The sequence below is a fragment of the Temnothorax americanus genome, unplaced genomic scaffold (assembly GCF_048541705.1).
Source record: "Temnothorax americanus isolate GAGA-0224 unplaced genomic scaffold, ASM4854170v1 Scaffold3, whole genome shotgun sequence".
Classification (NCBI taxonomy): domain Eukaryota; kingdom Metazoa; phylum Arthropoda; class Insecta; order Hymenoptera; family Formicidae; genus Temnothorax; species Temnothorax americanus.
Genome location: NW_027509442.1, coordinates 9142478 through 9165814, shown reverse-complemented (window position 1 = coordinate 9165814; position 23337 = coordinate 9142478). Strand labels below are relative to the sequence as shown.

The following is a 23337-nucleotide window of genomic DNA, read 5'->3' as shown; positions in this document are numbered from 1 at the left end:
TAAAAATACCTTTTCATACTTTCTCAGAAGCTCGGGAACTACGAAGTTGAAGGGCTCTATGCCATTGTAGTCTCGGACCTTCTTAGTAAAGTCTTCGTAATTTTGCGTCGGCGGTGTCGACACGACGACCATCAGTGAACGTGCTCTCTTCAGAAAATCTTTCGGCTCGAGACAATTCTTCAGATGATCGAAATGCTCCGGTTCTGTACCAATAATAATAACAAATTGCTGTTATGAAATCAAAATAGACATTAGTTGTTACGTAAAATTTTTGAATAACAAATCTTTAAGATTACCGCAAGAAATGGATCTAGCTTTAAATACTAAAAGATTAGTATTTAAATTAGTTTCGTAATATTATGCTTATACGTTATAAATAATGCAAGATTGCGCAATCAGCTTATCGGCGCTACTGTTCACGACATAAACGTAACGTTTGATAAGATTCGCTAGATTCACTCACTCCACAAGTACTTCTGTGCTTCACGTTGGGAATACGTCATCATGTCCACGTGTATTACCATGTACTCCCCGTTATCTAGGAGCCTTTGGCCTTGCATTGAATTCATCATATCTATCAGTGACATTGGCGTGCCCAGGAAGATGTAAACTGAAATAATAAACGTAAATATGTCATGAATGGAACAAAAAATTACGGTAATTGTTATGTAACTGTTATTTAAACAAAGTAGTTATTATAAAGACTGCTATACACACAGACAAAATCTGTAGTCTTTTCTTCAGTATATTTTTCTTTGTGTATATAAAAACACACACAAGTTAAAAATAACTCTTGTCCAGGTTCTTTATTTCGTTTTAATCAATTAATATACATATATCCCAGTAAACACAATGTCTCTTAAAAACGTCATACGTCCCGATTTTGGACACGGCTGTCTGGGATGCGTGTTGTCTGGGATACGCTATAGACCCAAGAGTAGTTTTTAACTTGGAATCGATGAAATCGGATCCCAAGAAACGATCGCCGAATCGTCAGAGCCGGAATTAAGATATTTAAATTTAATCGTGGCTTTTCGATCCACCGCGGTAAAAAAGCTTCGGCGATCGCCTCTCGCAAATCGGCGCAAAAGTAAAGAAATGTTTACTGACTGCGGGTCATATTTTTCGTCTCCTGTATAAGTTGGAACCATACGCTGACTTGACAGCACGGCAGTCTGTCCTCGCAGCACGTGTGCCGGTCCTCGACGGTCTTGTAATGGTTCACGGTGAGATTGTTCTTAGCCGCTTGTTCCTGAAGCGAACGAGCGACCGTCGACCAGGCGCGCTCGGTTACGATCGTGAATTTGTTCCATCCGTAGTGTAGTAGCAGAGTGATCACCGACTTAGTTACTTGCGTGTCCGGAGGCTCAGTCCTCACGAAGGTCTTCACCTTCGAGGCCTTGTAGTCTGAGCATTTCTGCAACCAAAGCAAGCGCGTCGTGTTAATTTCCTTTTTTTCCCCCTCTCCTTCGCTGTTACAATTCCGTCTTGGGAGTCTTATTTTTAATTGACTCATCGAGCCTTTCTCGAACGGCTTGGAAGTATAAATCAGTTCAAATTTATCGGATCACGAACCGGGATTTATTTAGCACTCGCCGACCCTGTGACGCGTATAATCGAATTCGCCACGTTCGCAACCATCACGTCCGATCCTGCACATATCTACTTAGCATGTAGTTTGAAATTCATATGCGATACACAGGGTTTACCAAAAGTATGGAAATTAGGAAATATTTTGTAATAATGAAAATATTGAAAAAGGGTGAAATACCTATTTCAGTATTTAAAAAAAGCTACCTTTTGAGACGGGCGCCAATCATCCAGGTGCGCGGGGGTGAGAGGGGTGTAAAAAATTTTAAATAATACTAGAGGTCAAGGAGGGGGGGTTTATTTGAGAGGTCTTTTTGAAGACAAACGAAACCCTATCAGTTTTAAATCGCTACGACATCCCTATCCAAAATGGCGGCCATTTCGAAAAAAACCGACGCGCTGCTACCTTAATATATTAAGCTAGCAAGACCACAATAAATATATACATATATATACATATAGAGAGAGGGGGGAGAGAGAGAGAGGGAGAACTAAACCTATGTTAAATATACATTATTGCAAGATTCTAATCTATTTGCATTAATTTGATTAGAGATGTATCATAGATCTAAAGTAACGTCTCAGACAGCATCGTGTTTAACGACATCTTATATCCCGATTTTGGACATGCGTGCTGTCTGGGCCAACCCTGTGAGGAATCAGGGAAGGGTTGCGCGGGAAGAGATTCAAGAAATGCGTGGAAGAATTTCGTGGGAAAAGATGCACTGGAGGATATGTTTGTAAGGACTGTAAAGAAATGCGCGGGAGAAGATGCGCGAGTTTCCCTTTTTCTTTAAAACTGAACGAGCGCACGCGTTAAGATAATGGAACGCTTGCGTATACCTACTTTGGGCGGGGTGGGGTTCTACGTCGGCGCAAGAAAATGAACTTAGCCATGAAAGGAGAGAAAAAGAAGGAGAAGAAAAAAAAGAGGAAACGGACCGCCGCAAAAGAAAAGAAAAAGAAAGAGGAATGGAACGGGAGGACACACCGAACAGAAGAATAGAAAGGGAGAGAAAGAGAGAGAAAGAGACCCAGACAGCACCATGTCCAAAATCGGGACATACGTTTAAAAAACATCATTTAGATATCTTTTAGACGTCTTACGAAATGATCCGGCTAAAAGACGTCTAAAGATGTCTTAAAGACGTCTCGTCAGCATATGCGTGCTGTCTGGGGATGGAGATGCACCAGGAGTAACACGGCAAAGTTGGTTGCGTTGAGTGCCATAGTGTGTGGTAGTGTGTGGCACGGTTAAATATAAACCCGAAGGCGAAGAATAACAGGAGAAAGAAGAAGAGAAGAAAGGGAAGAGGAAGAGAAGATGAAGGCGCAGAAGAAGGAGTGGAATGAACGGGATGAGTTTCTTCGCGCGCGCTTATATGCCCAGAGAAGAGGTGCATGGGCCGGCTGAAATGTGACATGCGCTCCTCATTAACATATAAATTAAACGTGACAGTCGTGGGGGTCAGTTCTTCTTTAGCGACCACCGCTGAGCCAAAATACGCAACTCCAAAAATCTGGACATAAGACGTCTAAAAGATATTTTTTTAGACATCTTTTAATCGTTTTACGAAATAATAGCTAATAGACGTCTAAAAGACTTCACAAAGACACGATATTGACAGATATTAATAGAAATAAGTATATTTCACTAATGCTTCATATTTTAATATTTTACTAATTTTTTACTCTGTATAGCACAAGTTTCCCACCGTTTTCGCCTAACTCTTTTTCTTTGACATTCCCGTTTTTTCTCTCTCCCGTCTAATAGAATCGGCATCTTTGATAGACGAAACTGACTCGATACGCTCGAGTTGGTTAGCCTAGTTCGTGGGCGAGATACTAATTTTAGAACTATGATTTCTCGTGGACTTTTCAACGTGCACTGGAATGTTTCGTTATGGTAACATCTCAGGGCAATGGCTCGTATCCTTCCGCGCATTTCAAATGCTAAACGTGACCGACCTGTAGACGATATAAGAAGCAAGATATATGTAGATGAAATAAGAAGCAAACAACTGTCTGAGACACTCTAAAGTGACGAATCTTAACATTGGCACTAATACATTTTTTCTGTTTTAGGATTACGATTTTTTGTGCCTTCTCAGTTTTTCATTGAAATTAAGATTTTTCGATTTTATTATCCGGATTTTTCCTCATTGATAATAATTTCGTAATTTCGCTTTCAAAAAAATAGTGTTTCGAAAACGGTGCACCTCCAATTTCGATAAAATTTTGTAAAAATCTTCATTACGGTTTAAGATAAAAGCTCTTAAAGATATTTTAGCGACTCCTATGACAAAGCCATTTTTTTAAAGCTAAAATCATAAAAAGTATAGAAAAATATTAACAATTCTACAGGATATTATAAATTGTTATAAATTATAAGCAGTTATATATTATAAACACAGTTCTCCCCACTTCTCTTTATATAAACACGCCTTCTGTTCAAGTCAACAAATATACTTTAGAAGTTTTCATGTTAATTCAAAAGGCATTGAAAACATATTCCACATGAATTTCCAACTTTTCATTCGAAGCGAGTTCCACTCCATCTCACCCCCCTACTTACAAGGCAAAACAAAATTTATAATTATACGGTTCCACATGGGTTTCTAACTTATTATTATTATTATAGCATCTCAGAAATAAATGCGCGCTTTTATCGATAAAAGAGAGTTAAGAATATGGGCGGATGTCTCGATTTGGGACATACATGTTGTTTGAGTTACCTTCTCTTTACAATTTTATCTTGAAAAATGACTTCTTATAGAAGTTATCAGAATTCGCTTTAAGGGCTTTTATTTCAACTCAAAATGAATAGAAGCTTTTTATAAAGTTTACTGAAATCGGAGGTACACCGTTTTTGGAATTTTAGTCACACAATTTCAATATTCAGAATTACGAATATTCTCGATTTTTATGATGGCAAATAGTGTTATTATTCTTTTCTGTGTAATTGTGCACGATACGCGAGAGTACATTTCGAATACGTTATCTCACTCTTCTCATTATACCGGTCGCCTCCGAACGGTCCTCCCGTTAAGTTTGTTTATCCCTTTGTTTATCTTTTCGTTGGGTGAAAGGACGACGGTTAGGGACCGGTGAACGAAACTGACCCGCCACTCGAGGCGGGTTATCCCAGTTCGTGGACGAGTCGCTGGCGAGGTGAGCTCTTTGGTCATTGCTGGGTCGGCGCGGTGTTATTCTGGGTTTCCACTCGGCTATATTTAGACGAGACCACCTTGAGGGAGCTTAAGACTCGAGTTCTCTCTCTCTCTCTCTCTCTCTCTCTCTCTCTTTCTCTCTCTATCCATCCATTTATCTCTCTCCGTGGCACAACGAGCTGGTTTTATTTACCGGCCGATTGTGTCTGGTTGTGCAATGGCTGCTCGAAAAACAGTCGAGGAAATCCTCTTTCGTCAGACGATCACGTATAGCATCCTTAGCGCGACGGCAATCGATCCGCCGACGGCCGTCACTTTTCACCGCTCGTACTAATGTCTATTTCTACCAATATAGTTAATTTTGATCGCGGTTTGACTTACTTTTTGTGTCTTTCTAGTTCTTGAAATTAGAGAAAGATAAAAGGTAAGTTAAACCAAGATTAAAGTTAAACTGCATTGATAGAAACAGGGGCGGTGGCTCTTATTTGCCACGACGAGAAATCTATGATGCAGATCGCGAGATCATTAAAGCCAGCCGCGAACGAGGTCTTCCGCAATTGTTCCTTTCTTTTTTTTTCTTTTTTGAACGCGACCGCCAAGGCGCTATACAGCGGTCACGGTTAACGTAAAGCCAACATTGCGAGCCATTTTGAAAAAAAATTATTATCGCGGACAAAAACCTGCGGAATCAGAACGAGGCTGTAAGTGGTGCGTTGCAGTATAATCGAAGGACGTTGACATACAAACCCGAAATTATTTTCCGAGAAACGCGCCGTGAGATCCAGCCAAGTGGTTCTCGTTGCCGTAAGTTCACGCGAGGCAGATGTTTGTTCAAATCAGCCGAGAAAGAACCCCTGACGCGTTCCCGCGAATGTATCTCCCTATACGTACTCTCTTCAATACCGGTGCCCGTATCAGACTATGGATTGAGATTGAAATTGAATCAGAATATAAAAAAATGATCTCACGTTTATTGAACTTTCTTCTGATTGATATTTCAATCCAATCTCAATCCTAATCCGCAGTTTGATACGGCTTTAGGGAATCTCGCGTAGGGTCCCTTTCGAGTGAATACACGAGGGGAAAAAATGATCGAATATTGTTTGCGATATCTAATTATAAGAGAGTTCTGATTTCCAGACCTTTTCAATTTCTCGGGACTCGAGAATTCCCGTCTATTCCCGAAAATTCTCAGAAATATTTAAGTTAATTTTATTGTTGACAATTTGGCATTCTATAATTATTTTATCTACATTGTCATTACACAAATCGATCGATCCTGTCAAATCAGTCATTTACTTAATCTTATTTTATTTTTATACTAAGAAAAATAAAGTTAAAATATAAAAAAAAAAAATCAAAACTAATTTTAATTTCTTTACAAATAGCTTCTAAGTTAGGAGTGCGTTTTCCTGTAGATTCAACTGAAACTCTCGATGAGGGTTTTAATTACTTTTTTGCTGCAATCAATATATTTTTTATTTGTGTCGTAATTCCCCTGTTTGCAGCAGTCTCCGCATTCTCCCTCCGCCCATCGGGTCTTAAAGTCGCACAGTGCGACAGAGGAATACAAACAAATAAGCACCGACAAATAAAAAGTTTGCAGCGTAGATAGGTATCATTAGTCCGTTGTTTGCATGTTAATTATTTACTTATTACGTGTTTCAGAAATCTCTCGATTTCTCGACTGTTTTTTTCCGTAATCAAATTTGGCAAATTTTCCCTAGAAAATCGAGATCGAGAGTTCTCGAGTCAGAAACTCTAAATTCTCAACAATAGCTGATGAGAGAAAGAGAGAGAGAGAGAGAGAGAGAGAGAGATGAAAAATATTCGAAATATATTTAAATATTAAATATTAAATATTAAATATTAAATATTAAATATTATTTACTCGGCTGCAGTGGACCCGAAAGGGTAAGAAACAGCGGACATAAAATCAAAAAATTGAATTGTCAAAATATCTACTCTTTTTTGCAAACTCAAATAGTAAATTTGTCGTAAATTACCGAAATAACGTCATTCACGGAATGACGCGGAAAAGTCGCAGAAGTTACATATGTAAGGATGACCGGCGTTATCATACATTTGTACGGAAATTATACGGAAATATTCAGTGCAAATGACGTTATTTTAGTAATCTGTAACAAATTTACTATTAAAAATTTAATTTTTTGGTTTTTATATGTCCGCTATTTCTTACGCTTCGACCCACTGCGCGTCGCGTCGTCTCGTTCGTCGTGACGATACACGGCGCGCACGCCGCTCACTAACTTGTGTTTATCGCTTGGCTATATTTAAACTAAACCATTACTTCGCCAACCAAACGAACGTACGAGCAAGCGAATAAGTAAGCAAGCGAGTGAGCGAGTCGAGCCGAGAGTCACGATAAGTACGGTGCGGCAGCAGCGCGCCAGCATCAGCAGCCAGCCCGTATCGTTAAGTCCCTTGCACAATGCCAGGCAACAGGCAATAATAGGAACAGGAAATAACCAAAAAATCGTTAATTACAACCTAAAAAATTCAAACACTATGATTGGTTGGCAACAGGCAATAGGCACAGAATTTTCAACGTGACGGAAACTCTGTGTCTATTGCCCGTGTCACTGTTGTTTATTCTGCATTTATACATGATTTCTGATCCCTGGGTCTATTCCCTGTTGCCTGGCATTGTGCAAGGGGCTTTACGGCCGCGTTCCCATGTTCCCATGGCGTATATATCTCATCCCATGCCACGAAAGATCGCCCTCGCCTTTCCATAGGAGCGTCGCTTTGAGCCTTTACGGCTGTCGTTGCACGATGATCACGATGCATCGCGGCGCGCGGCGTCGCGTCGCGACCGCTCGCCATCGCTGAAGGAAATCGCTAAAGAAATGTGTTCGATACTTAAAGCGTACGATCGCGCACCTGCTATCATCGTGAGAATTACCCAACGAATCTCCCGTCGGGAGACGCAAATAACTCGCGACGCAGAACTTTCTAGAGTCTACTTTCCTCGGAACAGTGGCCTCGTGGCGGAATCGAACCGACGTACGGAATCTCCGTATTTCCGAAAATCCCGCGCACATGCAATATTTTTTAAAAGTGGGACAAACAATTAGACTATATGTATTTTTACATAATAACTCGCAAATTTCACAATGTTTTTTTCAATCCTCAAATTTGCGAGTTATCATGTAAAAATACATATAGTCTAATTGTTTATCCCACTTTTAAAAAATATTCTGTTGTTCGAAAATTATTAAAATCATTATTAAACTTGATTGTATTGCGCTTAGTCGGGCAATATTCAAATCGATAATGAAAATCGGGCAATAAAAAAGAATCAATTGGCTACTTATTCGGAACATAGAAGGTGGTAAGCGTACAGTCGACTTATCTCGGATATCGCAAATAATTTTTGTCGCTGTTATAATTGTATTTGGATCAACAAATGCCTCCCATAATCGACAATAAATTAATCATAAAGAAATTATTAATAACAAACTTTGACATTATTGTGTTGGCAATGTTTCCAGTAATTAAGGTAACAGCTCTGATTATGAGCCTGCTATTCGAAACGTGGAAGGTCTGCGCAACAGGTATCCGAGGTTGGTTACCTGTTTAAGCTGACCTTCCGCGTTTCGAGTAGCAGCCAATCGATTCTTTTATTGTCCGAGAATTAAAGCACGACCTGTCGAGTCCCAATTTCGGGTCAAATTTAAGTTCAATGTATTAAAAAAGTACACATTGTAACGAAAAAATACGATAAAATATTTTTTATATTTTGAAATTTATTTACAATTATTAAATTTTAAGGTTATATTCAGAGAAATATTGTAGATATTTAAGAAAAAAAATATAAACATTATTTGCTTTACCGACTCTTTAAAGTTATAAAATTCTTGGACGTTTTGCTAAGAAAAAAAAAAATACTATTATTCTATATAGGCTAAAACAAGGTCAATATGTACATTATTAATATAAATTTAATTTAGCGTTAAAAAGTAAACATAAAATTTTAAACAGAATAATAAATTTCTTTCGCCAGTATATAGAATAACAATTAAAGTAATTTAAATCGACCTGACTGGCAATATATATAACGTCTTTCCGATATGAACATTGAAAAATTCTGTTTATTATACACCGTCGACCTAGTAATCGGTGCTCCATCTTACAGTTGTTATTGCGATAAATATTACCACAGCCCCAGTGGTCGAATTGGCACGACACCCGCACGGTATACGGGAAGTTCCAGGTTCAAACCCTGGCTGGGGTAATATTTTTCGCAATAAAATTAAAAACTACTTAATTTAGAAATTACATCAACTGACCAAAACCATGGTCAAAATTAATAATGTCTCGATATTGATCTGAAAAAAGTGCCGTGTGAATCCGACAAACCAAGTTGGCTCACAGTTTTTCAATGTTCATATCGGAAAGACGTTATATATATTGCCAGTCAGGTCGATTTAAATTACTTTAATTGTTATAAAATTTTAAATAAAAAGTATTTACAATTAGAACCAAACTTAAATCTCACAACTGTATTGTGAGTCATGTGGTTAGAGATGTCATCAAGCTCGTTGGATTATTATATGTTAAGCACGAGTTAATAACTGTAAGATAGGAAAGGCCGTAGGGTGGGACCTCGGTCCGTCTTCTAGATTTGTTGTCTTGTGTAAATCAGCTATTGGCGATTAGCGGACGCGAGTTAGATTGTTTCGTGTTGAGGGGACGTTAGATGCAAGTTTGATCGTGTTGTACATGCACTTGACAGCTAGTACATTGCGTGGCGCCGAATGCAAAAAACAAATCAAACTCGCTTCCAGTGTCTCCTCAATACCACAAAACAATCAAACTCGCGTCTTCTAATCTTCGCGTCTCCCAATAGTTGCATTGCACATGACAATTAAATTTAGGGTTTAGACGGACTCTGACGAGAAAAGGTACGGAAGTGTTCCCCTCTCCGATTTTGATGAGCTTTTAATATGTGAAATAGGTCAGACTGCCATTATAGGTCACTCAGTGGAACGTGGCCATAGGGATGGTTTTTTTAAATTTATAATCAATAAACTTGAAATCATCTAGTTCCGTTTAAAAACTATGGTGTTTATCGTAGACATTGTTTATTGTATTCCTAATATTTTTCAATATCCGATCGACGAATTTTTGTAAATAAATGAAAGTTATTCTAACCTTAAATAAACTATAATTAAAACATTTACCTTACTCCATCCAGTACCCTTTCCGCTCTCCCACTGAATCGCGACTTCGGCGCATAATTTTTGCTTTTCACCTCGAAGCAATTGCGCACACTGTAACTTCCTGAGAAAAAGATAATAACGTTCCAAGAAAACGTCGCGCAAGTTACGAGGCTGATACCTATAGCTATAAATACATCGGACGAGCGTAAAAATAGACGAGTACGGCAAGGATTCGGAACAGGAACGCGTATCCTGGTGCGCGCAGTCGGATGCTCGTCAGAGCGGAGCGCTGTCTACGACCAGATCGAAATAGACCGATGACGCATTTATCTAACAGGTTCCCTCGTAACCGTTTGTTTGCCCCGTCCGATTTTTATTATTCTCGATACGGCGTGGCAGCGGCGCGCGGCGCGGCGGCGCGACGGCGCGCTCACTCGCTCGCCGCGCCGGTGCGCATAAATATTAATTGATCCTGTTCGCGCAATATTACGTTACACGCGCCCGCCCATTTTTTTTTCACGCAATATACCTAAATATACGCGCGTGACGGTGATGATGATGATGAAGCAAACGGGTCGGATTCTCGACCGCGCGCGAAACCAGTATTCTCACGCTGCGCGCTGCCGGCGCTGCGCTAGCTCGCTCGCTCGCTCGCTCATTCTTCCATTCCGTCGCGTCGTTCTAAAAATAGCACATCCGCGCGCGCGAAAGCACGGCCAGTTTTCCGCTGGTAATGAATGTATTCCTTCGTCGCGGCACACAAAACATCGCCGCAAATTCACGTAGAAAATTCCCTTTATTTACTTCGACACACGTCGTTCGGACGGCAAATAAAATTTTTAGTTTTCAGATGTCAATTTTGCACTGTTCCATGGACACTTGTAATAGCACTTATAACTTATAACAGCACTGTTCCACGGACAATATATGTACATTATAAGGTGACGTTAATGATTAATGATTATAAATATTGATAAACTCGCAGAAATCGCAGATATCAGAGGAATGTACAAACTCTAAAATTAGAAATGTTTTGACAAAATTAGAATTGTTTCGAGATATTGAGATCTAATAACGAGTTTAATAACGACTACTTCGCGAGAAAGCATCGCTCAAATGAGTTGGCGAACAATGACGAGGGAGGCAATACCCGATCGATGACATTTATAATACCCTGCGTTCCGTACGCGCATATGCGCGCATTTATCTATAGTATACGTAACGTTTACTATAGAAAATGCGCGCATATGCGCGTTACGGAACGTGGCCATAAAATATTGCGGTCTGCAATAACATTTGAATGCATTGAAACATTAATGAGAATCAAGATCGTTTGTGAACAATTATGTTTCCGTTCCCCTGCAAAATATTCATTTTATTTCACTTTTGATTTTAATTATATTTATTTTATACTTATTCTAGTTTATATATATATATATTTAATTTACATTTTATTTAATTTTTACATTGTTGCTAGAGGTATCGGCATACCGGTTATCGGGATAATCGTCACCCCTGTTCGTTCGTTTCTCACGTTACTATGTCCAAGTGGCGCTTTCGCGACGTTCGAGGCGCGCGATGTTTTTTTTTCTAATCGCGCCTGTTAACCGAGATCGACATCTCCATCTTTTTGCGCCTAAAAGGTAAGAAAATAACAGCGCGTTACGTCGTTTTCAGTGCTTTCTTTGTATAATAATATAATATAAATCTGTATAATATGACACGATATTGCACGGTTTAATGTTCCATCGGTGACCTCGAACGTGCCGCGACCCACTACTCCATGCCTGTCGATCGATCGTGACCTTTGCCACACAGGAAACTGACGATTCCGCAAAAGCAAAGTCGTTCGTCGTCGTCGCCGTCGTCGTCGTCTTGAGAGTTAGTTAATGTTGTTTGATGTTTTTCAAAATTATCGAGACCATCGAGATAGATACGATATTTTTAACTATCCTACGGTGATAAGTTGCCAAAGGTTACGCGATACAGCAACTTAATTTACGAAAATGTAATAATCTGAAATAAACTGTGCGAGAATTTACGAAACACTTTCAACGATAATACAACTGAAATAAATTGCACGCGTGAGTATTAATATCGCGATTTATCCAGCGAAACGGTCTGCTGTGTCACTGATTCTTCCGGCTAGCTTCGAAGCATAAGAAATAACGGAGACATAGAACCAAAAAATTGAATTGTCGAAATATCTGCTCTGTTTTGCAAATTTTAACCATCAGTTAACCTCGCACGTTGTTAAAACGTGCAGGGTTTTCAAAACGTTTATAAAACCCTTGTAGATCTTTAAAAGATGTATCGATTAAAAAAAAAAAGACGTCAAATTGATGCATTTGTCTTAAAGATACAAGCTGGAGAAGACGAGAGGGGTCTCTCAGACCCTGGTGAGATAACGGGTAGTGAAAACGCAAGGTATAACTAAGGGTTAATAGTAAAGCCGTAGATTACTGAAATAACGTCGTTCACTCTGAATATTTCCGTAATTTTCATACAAATTAACATTAGCGCGGAGAAGTCGTAGAAGTTACATATGTAAGAATGACCTATATTATCGCGTACATTTGTACGGAAATTACGGAGTAATATTCGGAGTGAATGACGTTATTTCAGTAATCTACAACATTAAAATTTACAAAAAAAAGTAGATATTTCGACAATTCAATTTTTTGGTTCTACGTTATATTATTTCTTCGACCCGCTGTGGCCGGGACAAACTCGGCCGACGACAAATTATTGCAATTGCGAGCTGTCTCGACTCGTTAAAATCGCACGCACTTCGCGCTGCAACTCCGAAAGGCGTCTCGAGTTGCTCTGAAGATTTCATGAAACTGACTGACATGACTCTGACGAGACATAATCAACTAATCAAGATCGTCCCGGTGAAATCAAGCTGTGCGCAAATCGTTGTACGTGCTCGTTGCTTTACGAGAGTAGTTTGTGTATTTTCCTATATACATATAGCTGGTGCATTTTACTCAAAATATAATAAGAAAGTAATCATCTGATCATTTATCATTGCTAGCTATCGTCAAGAAATTGTTTTTCGTAGCACGTAACTTTGTGCAATAATTGCAATGATTTATAGTCAGACACACGTAAAGATCGATTTTGCAACGGACATTACGTAGATCGCGACTGAACAGTTATCTATTCCTGGAACCAGGCTACAGAATCGCTGTGAAAAGTATTTATCGGTCTCGCTTCCTTCGCTCGTTCGTAACAGAGAAAATATTCGAAATCGATAGGGAGACAGTACACTCGCTGTAAAGAATAGCGTGCTTGGTCGATCACGAAACTCGAGATTTGTTTCTCACGCGAAAACCACTGAGAGGATTCGATGTGAAGTAATAAATTCGTAAGAAATTTCCGTTATGTTATCAGAATTATTCGTCAAGCAATACGTATAATTCTTCCTTCGCGTAATTTAAGTTATAAGAATTACAAATTAGAAATATTACCAAAAATACAGAATCTTTAATAAATTTATATCTTACATAGGAAATACTCTAAATAATAATAGGAAATACTCTAAATAATATATATATATAATAAGAAAATACTCTAAATAAATAAAACTAGAGTTTTTTTTCTTTAAGCGCTAAGCATTAAAACGATAGCTGCTAACTCGGCTCTCTTGAACCGAGGATTCTCGAGGTTTTTAACGTACACGTTACGAAGGAGTGAGTGTTATTCTTGGCGAGAAATGTGACAGCTGGACTGATCTCATTATCGTGAACGCGGAAACAATGATGACGACCAGGAATCCAGTTTAACCTTGCATCGGTTCTTCGAGAAATACGTCGGCACATTCGTGTTCTACCCAGCTATTCATTATAGTTTTGCCACAATAAAGTTGCCGATCGTGAAAAGGTGTGTTGATGAATCAGCCATTACGACATGTCACAAATTACGGCATTTTCCATTTTTGCTCGTATATATACTGCTCGACTTTCCGCGTTTTATCTGCACGATTTTCTACGCGACCACTCTTTCGAGACTATTTCTTCTTATATTACGGGTTAACAGAAGATTGAAATATCTTATTAGATACAGATAAACACGGGATTCTTTATAAAGTTATGTATAAATATATCTTTATAGAATAGAAAAGTTAATATTTTTATTTTGTCCGTTTTGCAGGGTACAAGAGAACTCCCGCTCCTTTTATAATCACTATCTTTTAACCTGACCTTCCTATCACTCTCCTCTTTTGTTTTCATATATCTTCTGCGGCACGCCGCACTCCCTGCTCTCCCTTTTTCCCGCTCGCCATCATCGCGTCGCATCCTTTCCTATTTCGCTCTTCGCAGCCCTTTATACAATACGTTTATTTCTATTCCTCCTCTCTCTCTCTCCTTCTCATCCTTTTCTCTCTTCGCTCTCTGCTTCTGATACCATGAGTCTGTTCATCCGTTCGTCCCCGCCTCTGTCCCCTTCCTCCAACTTTTCTTTCACTACCCCATTGTACCTTCATTCCGCTCTCTCTCTCTCTCTCTCTCTCTCTCTCTCTCTCTCTCTCTCTCTCTCTCTCTCTCTCTCTCTCTCTCTCTCTCTCTCCCCCTCCCTTTTTCCCCGCTCGCCGCCATTGTATCGCATCATTATTTCCAACAATCCCTCCCTTTTTTCTCACCTGCAGTCTCATGTATCCTTTTCCCTTTCTACATCCTTTCTTCCACTACCCCATATTCATTTACAACAACCCCTCCCTTCCTTCTCTTTTGCAGTCGTCTCATGTATCCTTCCTTCCACCCGTCATCCATGTGTACCTATATCTTTATATAGATAAAATCTAAACTATAAAGCATAAATGAATTATGCAATAAACTTATTCCTTTAAAAATCATGAAATTGAACTACATAATATAATATATATCCAATAAATAACGCTTAAGCTCTCCAGATATAAAATAAATTTAATAAAATAAAGTCAAATAAGAGTAAACGTCGGTGGTGACCGGCTACCTGAGTCAGATGTAATAAAAATCCCCATTTGACAAAACTATTGTTATCTACACTTCTAATTTATTTTATTTTATTTATGCGACACTGAAGAGGGTCTATCAAAGACCGAAATGTTTGTCATTTGTAAATACTGTTAAAAAAAGCTCACGAAAACTAGACGCTTTACGACAAATTGTTTTTTTTTATAGTGGTAAAAGCAAATGTCATCGTAAAATTATTACTATGCGTTCACCGAATACGCCGCTATACAGCACTGATCGCCAGTACGTTTTTCTTTAAAAAACTTATAATTTACGTTACAGAGCGCTTGAAATTTCAAACATATTTCAAAATTTCAAATATTTCAACAAAAATTATTATTTACAAGAAGCTTTGAAACATATAAAACTCGAATCTGAACCGCTAATCGCGCTTCTTCGGACGCACGGACGGAGTTTGGTTTAGAAGCCTAAGAGCAATAGAATGTCGCGCCAGACTTACGAGACGAGAGCGAGAAGCTAATGAACCGGTGGCGGCGGGACCAACGACGAATCGTCGCTGGTCGTCCAGCACGCGGACGCTATTAAATGAGACGAGCGATTAAGAAGATTTAACGATCGTCGGAGCGCGATGCTGGAACAGATGTTGTGCCAACCTCGGTTGATTTTAAGTGGCGCTTAGTTTCTCCACACGCATATATCACCGACGCTGATACAGCTCTGAGAAAAAATACCTCACGTATAAACAAAAAACGCGCGCGTTAGATAGATTCACTTTCATGCATTCCCTTTCATGCATTCACTTTCATGTAGCAACATTATTGATCGAATGAAGCTCAACACCTCCACCCTGTCATTTACCCCTGATATTATATGATGGCTATGATGCTCGTGAGTTTGGTCACATTTTATCACAAAAGATACTTACTAACCTAATGCTTCCCAATTTCCGGGCGATTTCCATCTAAAATTTTAAACCCGCAGATTTTCTTTCTTTTCTGTTTTGGGCGCGCGCGCGTATACGTGTGGTTCCTTTTTCTTAATTATTTTATCTTGGTCTCCTATCATCTCTATTTCATTTATATTGCCCTCCTCGGTGAAGCATTAAGTGGACGAATCCTTTGGAGCGTTAAACATCAGGTAATCGAGCTCCGTTTGATTAATAGTGCTGCTGCGTTAACGGACTGGCCCGCTCCATTCATATTAGACGCCGTCTAATAAGAAAATTTTCAGATGAAAATTGCCCGGGGATTGGGAAGCATTAAGTAAGCAATACCATTATCAAACTCGCGAGTATCAGCATATAATATTAGGGCCGTATGTCAGGATAGAGGTTTGCCATTCTCGCTATTCCCTCCAACGCAGCAGCATTATATTGATCGCCCTGCTCTGCAAGACGGAGGATCGACCTCCATCCTGACATTCGACCCTGATATGCTGATACTCGTGAGTTTGATGGTTACACTGCTATTTTATTGCTTACTTAATGCTTTCCAATTCCCGATTTTTATCTAAAAATTTTCTTATTATAATAGACGGCGTTCGAAATCTCGAAGTTCCGGTTTATGTAAAAAAATTTTTAAAAAGCATTTTCTAAAGAGTTCCGAGCGTTAGGACCTTTGTGTTATATTTTAATTAACCGGTACCTAATAGTCAACCAGACAACGTTTCATACGAGTTCTAGTACGTACTCCTTTTTCGAGCGACATTAATTTATTTAAAAAATCATACAACATATATTGCTAGTGCCGGGAACTCTTTAGAAAATGCTATATGCTCAGAACTATTCGAAAAATATTTTACATAAACCGGAACTTCGAGATTTCGCACAGCGTCTCACTTTCTTCCGTCATAATGATTACTTTACGGATAATGTTAATTTTTTACACAAGGGCACGCCCGCCGGAAAGTTAATAGAAACGTATGTGTAGATGCTTAGAAAAAAAATAACAAGTAATAAAATAATTGTTATAAATTAATCTAAAACGTTTTACATTATTTTTGTATATATTTATTATATTTTAATCTGAATAATACATAAAAGATTTTAAGAAAATTTTAAGAAAAATTAAGTTTCAATATAAATATTTGTTTTTTTACTTAAAAATACTTTAAGTATAAATTATATATTTATATATAATATAATGAAGAAATATATTACGTCATAGAGTAACTTTATCCGGGTTTAGTTATTTGAATGCAACAGGTCCATTTAGTTTCAAAGGCAATAAAGAGCTTTTATAGCAGTAAATCTGTCAACGATACGACGTCGTATCAATATGTAAACCGATTACGAGATCCATGTAAACCCCTTTATAAAACGGATTTCTTTCGGCTGCAGAGTACTCTATTGTCAGATGACAAAAAACGGTGTCGAAAAGTGAAATCAACCGCGTTCAAATTCACTGAAACATATACCAACTAGAACGCGCGCGCGCGCGCACGCTGCTATAGAAATTCACGACAGGCGATGGATATGAGAGAGAATTGTCACGGTTGACTAACCATCGGTTTCGATCCGCTTACAACTGATAAATCTACATCAAAAATAAGATAATATGTATTTCAGATTCGAGTTTTATATGTTTCAAAGCTTCTTGCAAATAATAATTTTTGTTGAAATATTTGAAATTTTGAAATGTTTAAAATTTCAAGCGCTTTGTAACGTAAATTATAAGTTTTTTAAAGAAAAACGTACGAACAGAGCAATACAAGACACGTATTTACCACAACAAAACGACGATGATCAAAGGGAGATTCAATGGTCTGATAAAACAACCCTCCGCCGTGTTCACTGTATGTTCGCCCATCCCTCCCTCAAAAATAGCTTTTTTATCGGGGAATGAGCCCTTGGGGTGAATTTTATTCCAGTATCAAAACATTAAAGTTATTAAAATATACTACAATATGAGGGGTTCTATTTGAAATTCTTTAGTCGGTGCCCCCTTGGGACACTGCAAAATTTTAAGTGAAATCCACCATATTGCAGCATATCGCTGATGAAGAGGCCGACAACGATAGCAGAAGCCAGTACCGTCAGTAGTGGTATGTATTATAATTTTTTAAAAAACTCTTGTAACAACTTTTTAATTGTCCGATTTGACTGTCGCATTAGATGTTGCCGGAAGCGGAACTGGGACAATTCTCAAAGTCACAAATCCGCATGTCACTTTCCGGCAGCAAGTCTCCATTGCTTCTTTCGTGCACTATTTTTTTCCTTTTTCGAAATATATTAGTAAATCCAAGGAACAATATGAATCCAACGAGTTTTTTTGTGCACAAAATTGCTAATTTATAAACAAAACTGTTTTTAGTTTTGCTCTATGCGATCAAATGTGTTTTCATGAGTGTTCTTGACTCTAGATACTAGAGTCCCTATATAAGATGCGAGACGCTATTTTGTTACGAAATATCCGCAGTGGCCAGACTCTTATATAAGGGACTCTAGGGGTATCAAGCTAGTATATAAATAATATATATTGACTTTATTATATGTATATTATATAAAATTTAATTAATCGTGCGCGATTTATATTTAATTGTATTTTCCGAACGTTTCTATCGTGAGGGCCATTCTACGATACGTCGAAAACAATGCGTTGCCAGTCGCGAACATCTTGAGGCCGTATGTCAGAGGAAAATCCTCTAGAATCAAGCGAGAGCCGCTAAACAATAGAATATTTTTGGGGGGTGAAAGACTAGTGGACACGTCATTTCTGTCTCTTTCTCCCTTTTTCTTTTTTGTACCGATAATATCGTTTCGCGCGCGGCGCGAATCACCGCGTTGCTCCGCCGTGATACAGCACGCATATCGTACCAGCGTGCAATGCATGCGTGCACAGCCCATAATTATGTTGTCACGCCGCGGGTGTTCAATTTGTCGGGCGCACTTTCGCCGCCCCTAACCACCTTCGTTAAGCACCGCCGCGCCGCGCCGCTCTCTCGCGCCCCGCGCCGACCGTCTCCTTCGACTTCACCTTGTCAGAGCCCTACAACCCCGCCGTTCTCACGCTGGCGAAAATCGTTTTCAGCCGGCATCTTCTCCCCTCGAGCCTGCATGAAATCACCGCGATAATGACGCGCCACGAGATTTCGACTGTCTATATTCATTTTGCTCCTCCGTCTCCTTTATACAGCGTCACTAATATCGCGGGTTTCGCGTTATTAATAATCGCATCTACAATAGCTTTTAATTAACGGACGATGCTGATACGCGTAAGAATCGAGTTAGCATGCGTATCGAGTTTGCGACGTATCGTAGAATGGCTCTCACGATAGAAACGTTCGGAAAATACAATCATGCAAATATAAGTCGCGCACGTAATTAAATTTTATATAATATACATATAATAAAGTCAATATATATTATTTATATACTAGCTTGATACCCCTAGAGTCCCTATATAAGAGTCTGGCCACTGCGGATATTTTGTAACAAAATAGCGTCTCGCATCTTATATAGGGACTCTAGTATCTAGAGTCAAGAACACTCATGAAAACACATTTGATCGCATAGAGCAAAACTAAAAACAGTTTTGTTTATAAATTAGCAATTTTGTGCAAAAAAAACTCGTTGGATTTATATTGTTCCTTAGATTTACTAGTATATTTCGAAAAAAGAAAAAAATAGTGCACAAAAAAGCAATGGAGACTTGCTGCCGAAAAGTGACATGCGGATTTGTGACTTCGAGAATTGTTCCAGTTCCGCTTCCGACATGCGACAGTCAAAGCGGACAATTAAAAAGTTGTTGCAAGTTTTTTAAAAAATTATAATACTATACCACTACTGACGGTAGTGGCTTCTGCTATCGTTGTCGGCCTCTTCATCAGCGCGGCTTCATCAGGACCTCGATACCGAAGCCTAGGCCGAGACCGGTCCTTCTCCTTCTGGAAGAAATGCGCGGACGCCCGGTAGGCTGCCGCCTCCGTGTTCAGCTGTTTTGTCATCCTGGTTGTCCGACCGCTTAACGGCTACGGAAAAAGACACGATCCTACAGACTCGCGGGAATAAAGAAAAAGACTAGCCGCGTCAGATATCGCAGCAATGTCAACGCGACACGACGCAACGTAGGCCAGGTAAGCGTCCGCACAAGTGCGGGAGTTTCGTTAAACTAATAAAAGCTTGAAATTACTTACGTAACTAAGCATCGGTATGTTGCGAGATTCGGAAACTATGGCCTCGACGTAACAAGACCCTTCCGGCCCGAAGAAGGCTACAACCCCGTCGCAGATCATGTCGATCATCGCTCTTGTAGCTTCGACGGTTTCTCCTCTTGTGTCGCTCCATCGCATTACCAGTCTCACATTTGGCAAAATGTTTGGATCATTGTTAATCTGGAACAGATTTGAGAGTTAAGGCCCGGGAACATAAAAAAATTATTAATTTTATGTTAATTTTTTTTCTACGCCGCATGGATCGTCAGTAACCCACATATATAAGTATATTCATTTATGTTAAATATAAATTGTATTCCATAATAATTACAAAACAATTATTATTATGAGGAAAAAAATAATGTACGTCATCATACGTATAAACTTTATCGGTTACGATAAATTTTGTCGCGTGAAAGTTATGCATAGTTTATTGCTTCAAAACAGTTTCATTATATGTATTATAAAAAGGCGTAGAATTCGCCTCAATTTCGAGGTGCAATTTCCCAAAAATTTTGTTATTAGACACTATTGTATCATGATATATACGAATGCATATACGTAACTAATGCGCGTTTAACTCTATATATAAATGTTTACAGATGATTCTTGAAATTAACACGTTCCGTGCCATCGTGTGTCACCGGTAACCCATATACCGTACGAAATGCAATGCGAAGCAAATTTATTAAACATTTATTTAACATTAAAACACTCAATGTTGAAATTTAATATGAAAATATTTATTAATAATCAAAAGATCAAAATATCAACCGGCCAAGTTGGAAAATTTGGTATATGCGGGTGGTATAAAATATTTACATATTCGCAAATTTGCATATGAAACAAAATATTTGGAAAATTGCATCTCGAAATATATAATTATAATACATATAATGAAACTGTTTTGAAGCAATAAACTATGCATATATAACTTTCACGCGACAAAATTTATTGTAACCGATAAAGTTTATACGTATGATGAAGTTCGATCTGCGTTACAATAAATGGAGAATCGCCTCTGATTTACACGTGTTCGCCGTAATAATCGCGGTTACATCGATGCATACACGTCGCTAACAACGTTCTTGTTTTATTTACCGCTGTCCATTCGTATATACGGCTCGCGTCCGCATCATGCGCTCGCGATGTCGTTATGCAAATATGAATTCCAGCGAACAATAGTTTTCCGAGTAGAGTCACTTCGCCCGGCGAAGCCAATTTACATGCCTGGCAATTCGAGCTGAAACTATAACCGTCGACGGCGGCACGGCCGTTGAAAAGTTCGCACGTGCAATAAATCCTTTATTGCGGGCCGCCGTCGCGGTCGCATTGTGCACGAGCGTTTATAGAGACCAGATTTGTGTATCGAACTGTTCCCACTGTAGTCGCGCGGCGGAACAAATATCGAAGTGTGCCGCACGTGTGTGGACGCGGGTCTATCGCGATACACATGACGGCGTATGAAAGTTACCGATTAATGTTAACGGAACTCTGTCAGCGGAGTTCAAATTGCGCGATTTCACGAAGAAAGTATTCGGCTCATTCACGATGGAGACGCAGAGATATCTCCCCGATTGCACGAATGCCATCTCGAATTCTCGTACGGTTTTACGATACAATTGTTTATTATCGATTTACAAATCGTGAAGCAATTTACGTAGATAATATTTTTTAAGTGCGACAAAATCTTTAAGAACTTTTTAAATATTTTCAAATTTACAAAAATCTAAAATCTATAAAAAATACGAAACGATTTTACTAGAGATTAATTGGAAAGGTACCAGTTTGACATTTTTATTTTTTTATTTGATACTATTCTTCGGGCCAGGTTATTCCTATAGGATGTAAACGAGATGGCACGTAATAATTTGCGCGATAGAATTCGTACCTAATAATTATATCAATACCATAGATCGAGATTAGACATTCCGTAAGGTGCATTATAAAATTACACGCTATTATAAATTCATGGTTTTTCCTGTACAATTTATTACCGCTATATCCAAGTGGGAAGGTTCGCGATATCTTGTAATTATCTTGTACGATAAATTTACACGTTCTAAAGCACACGCGTGCTTTGCGGAAATTTCTTAATAGAGAGAAAGAAGATGAACGATAGCGTTAAACGCGTATAAGGCAAAAGAATCTGACGGCTTCATTATAGTCATTCGCACGAAAATTAAGTGTTTGCGAAAGGAATCACCGATGTAGAGTAATCAATTAGCTCACGTCAAACAAGGTGACACAGATTATTGAAATAAATAAACGATAGAACCCCATTTAAAGAATAAATTAGCATAAGATATGTAGATACGTCGGTAAAATAAAATTTAATCCCATTGATCAAACGATTATTGCGGTATAACGTGATAAAAATTCCGTTAACGATAAAAGTGTATTGAATTTAGTTTTATACCCTTTATACTTCGTGCGCTTTTATAAATTAAATATATCAACGCGATACACACGATAAACGATAGCGTTGCGCGAGTGAATTTGTGCAGTTTCAATTGTTAAAGCATCGTTCAAAACGGTTCGACAGAGGCGTTATAACAAAAAATCCTTTCGTTGGATATCTCGTGTTCTTGATTCGCAATAATCTATAAACATTAATAATCTGATTTGTAGCGTGATTTGTCGATCGTATCCGCATTCGCGAAATCGAGAGTGCGAGGCATCCATATAATCCGGGAGAGAATGGCGCCTCTTTTTGAAACAGTTTAATGATGACATTTGAAACTGCATAATATCGCTCAGGCAACGCTATCGCTTATCACGTGTCGCGTTGATGTATCTCATTTATAAAACGAATAAAGTCCAAACGTGTGTAAATATTAAATATCCTTCATCATCAAAGAAATTTTATCGTCATACCGCAATGTCATTGCCCGTCATTGACATTGATATTCTTCATATTTCGAATAATACCCGCGCGTAAATCCGTAAATACGCGGAGAGAATACATTTGCGGTAGAATAAAACGACGAAATCTAATATTATTGAGTTTCTACTATAGTCATTTTCATCATTTCATCTCCCGCGTCCCGACGCGGTGAAAGTTTGGCGTTCCTCCTTAATCCGCGGCTCGTTAAATCGACTTCTTTTATCAAGGAAGCCGGGTCAACAGTAGCGACGTTGTACACTGGCGCGCCTTATTATTTATTAATATAGAGAAGGCGCGTGTGCAATTCACATGCCGTATGCGTGTGTGTGTGTGTGTGTGTTGGCCGCGCGCGAATGGATAATTATGAATGCGATTTGCGCGCTTAGAGCCGCGCC

The 23337-nt window shown here is 38.8% G+C and overlaps 1 protein-coding gene across 1 annotated transcript in view; it reads right to left on the bottom strand.

Annotated features, from left to right (window-relative positions):
- LOC143900659 (receptor-type guanylate cyclase Gyc76C) overlaps positions 1-23337 on the bottom strand; it is a 57301-nt gene that overhangs the window by 5581 nt on the left and 28383 nt on the right. Inside the window, exons 4-7 of the mRNA XM_077412260.1 lie at positions 20038-20235; positions 1111-1417; positions 464-610; positions 10-203 (exon numbers count right to left, since the gene is read on the bottom strand). Coding sequence (XP_077268386.1) covers positions 10-203; positions 464-610; positions 1111-1417; positions 20038-20235 — 846 coding nt within the window. The remainder of the gene's footprint in view (positions 1-9; positions 204-463; positions 611-1110; positions 1418-20037; positions 20236-23337) is intronic.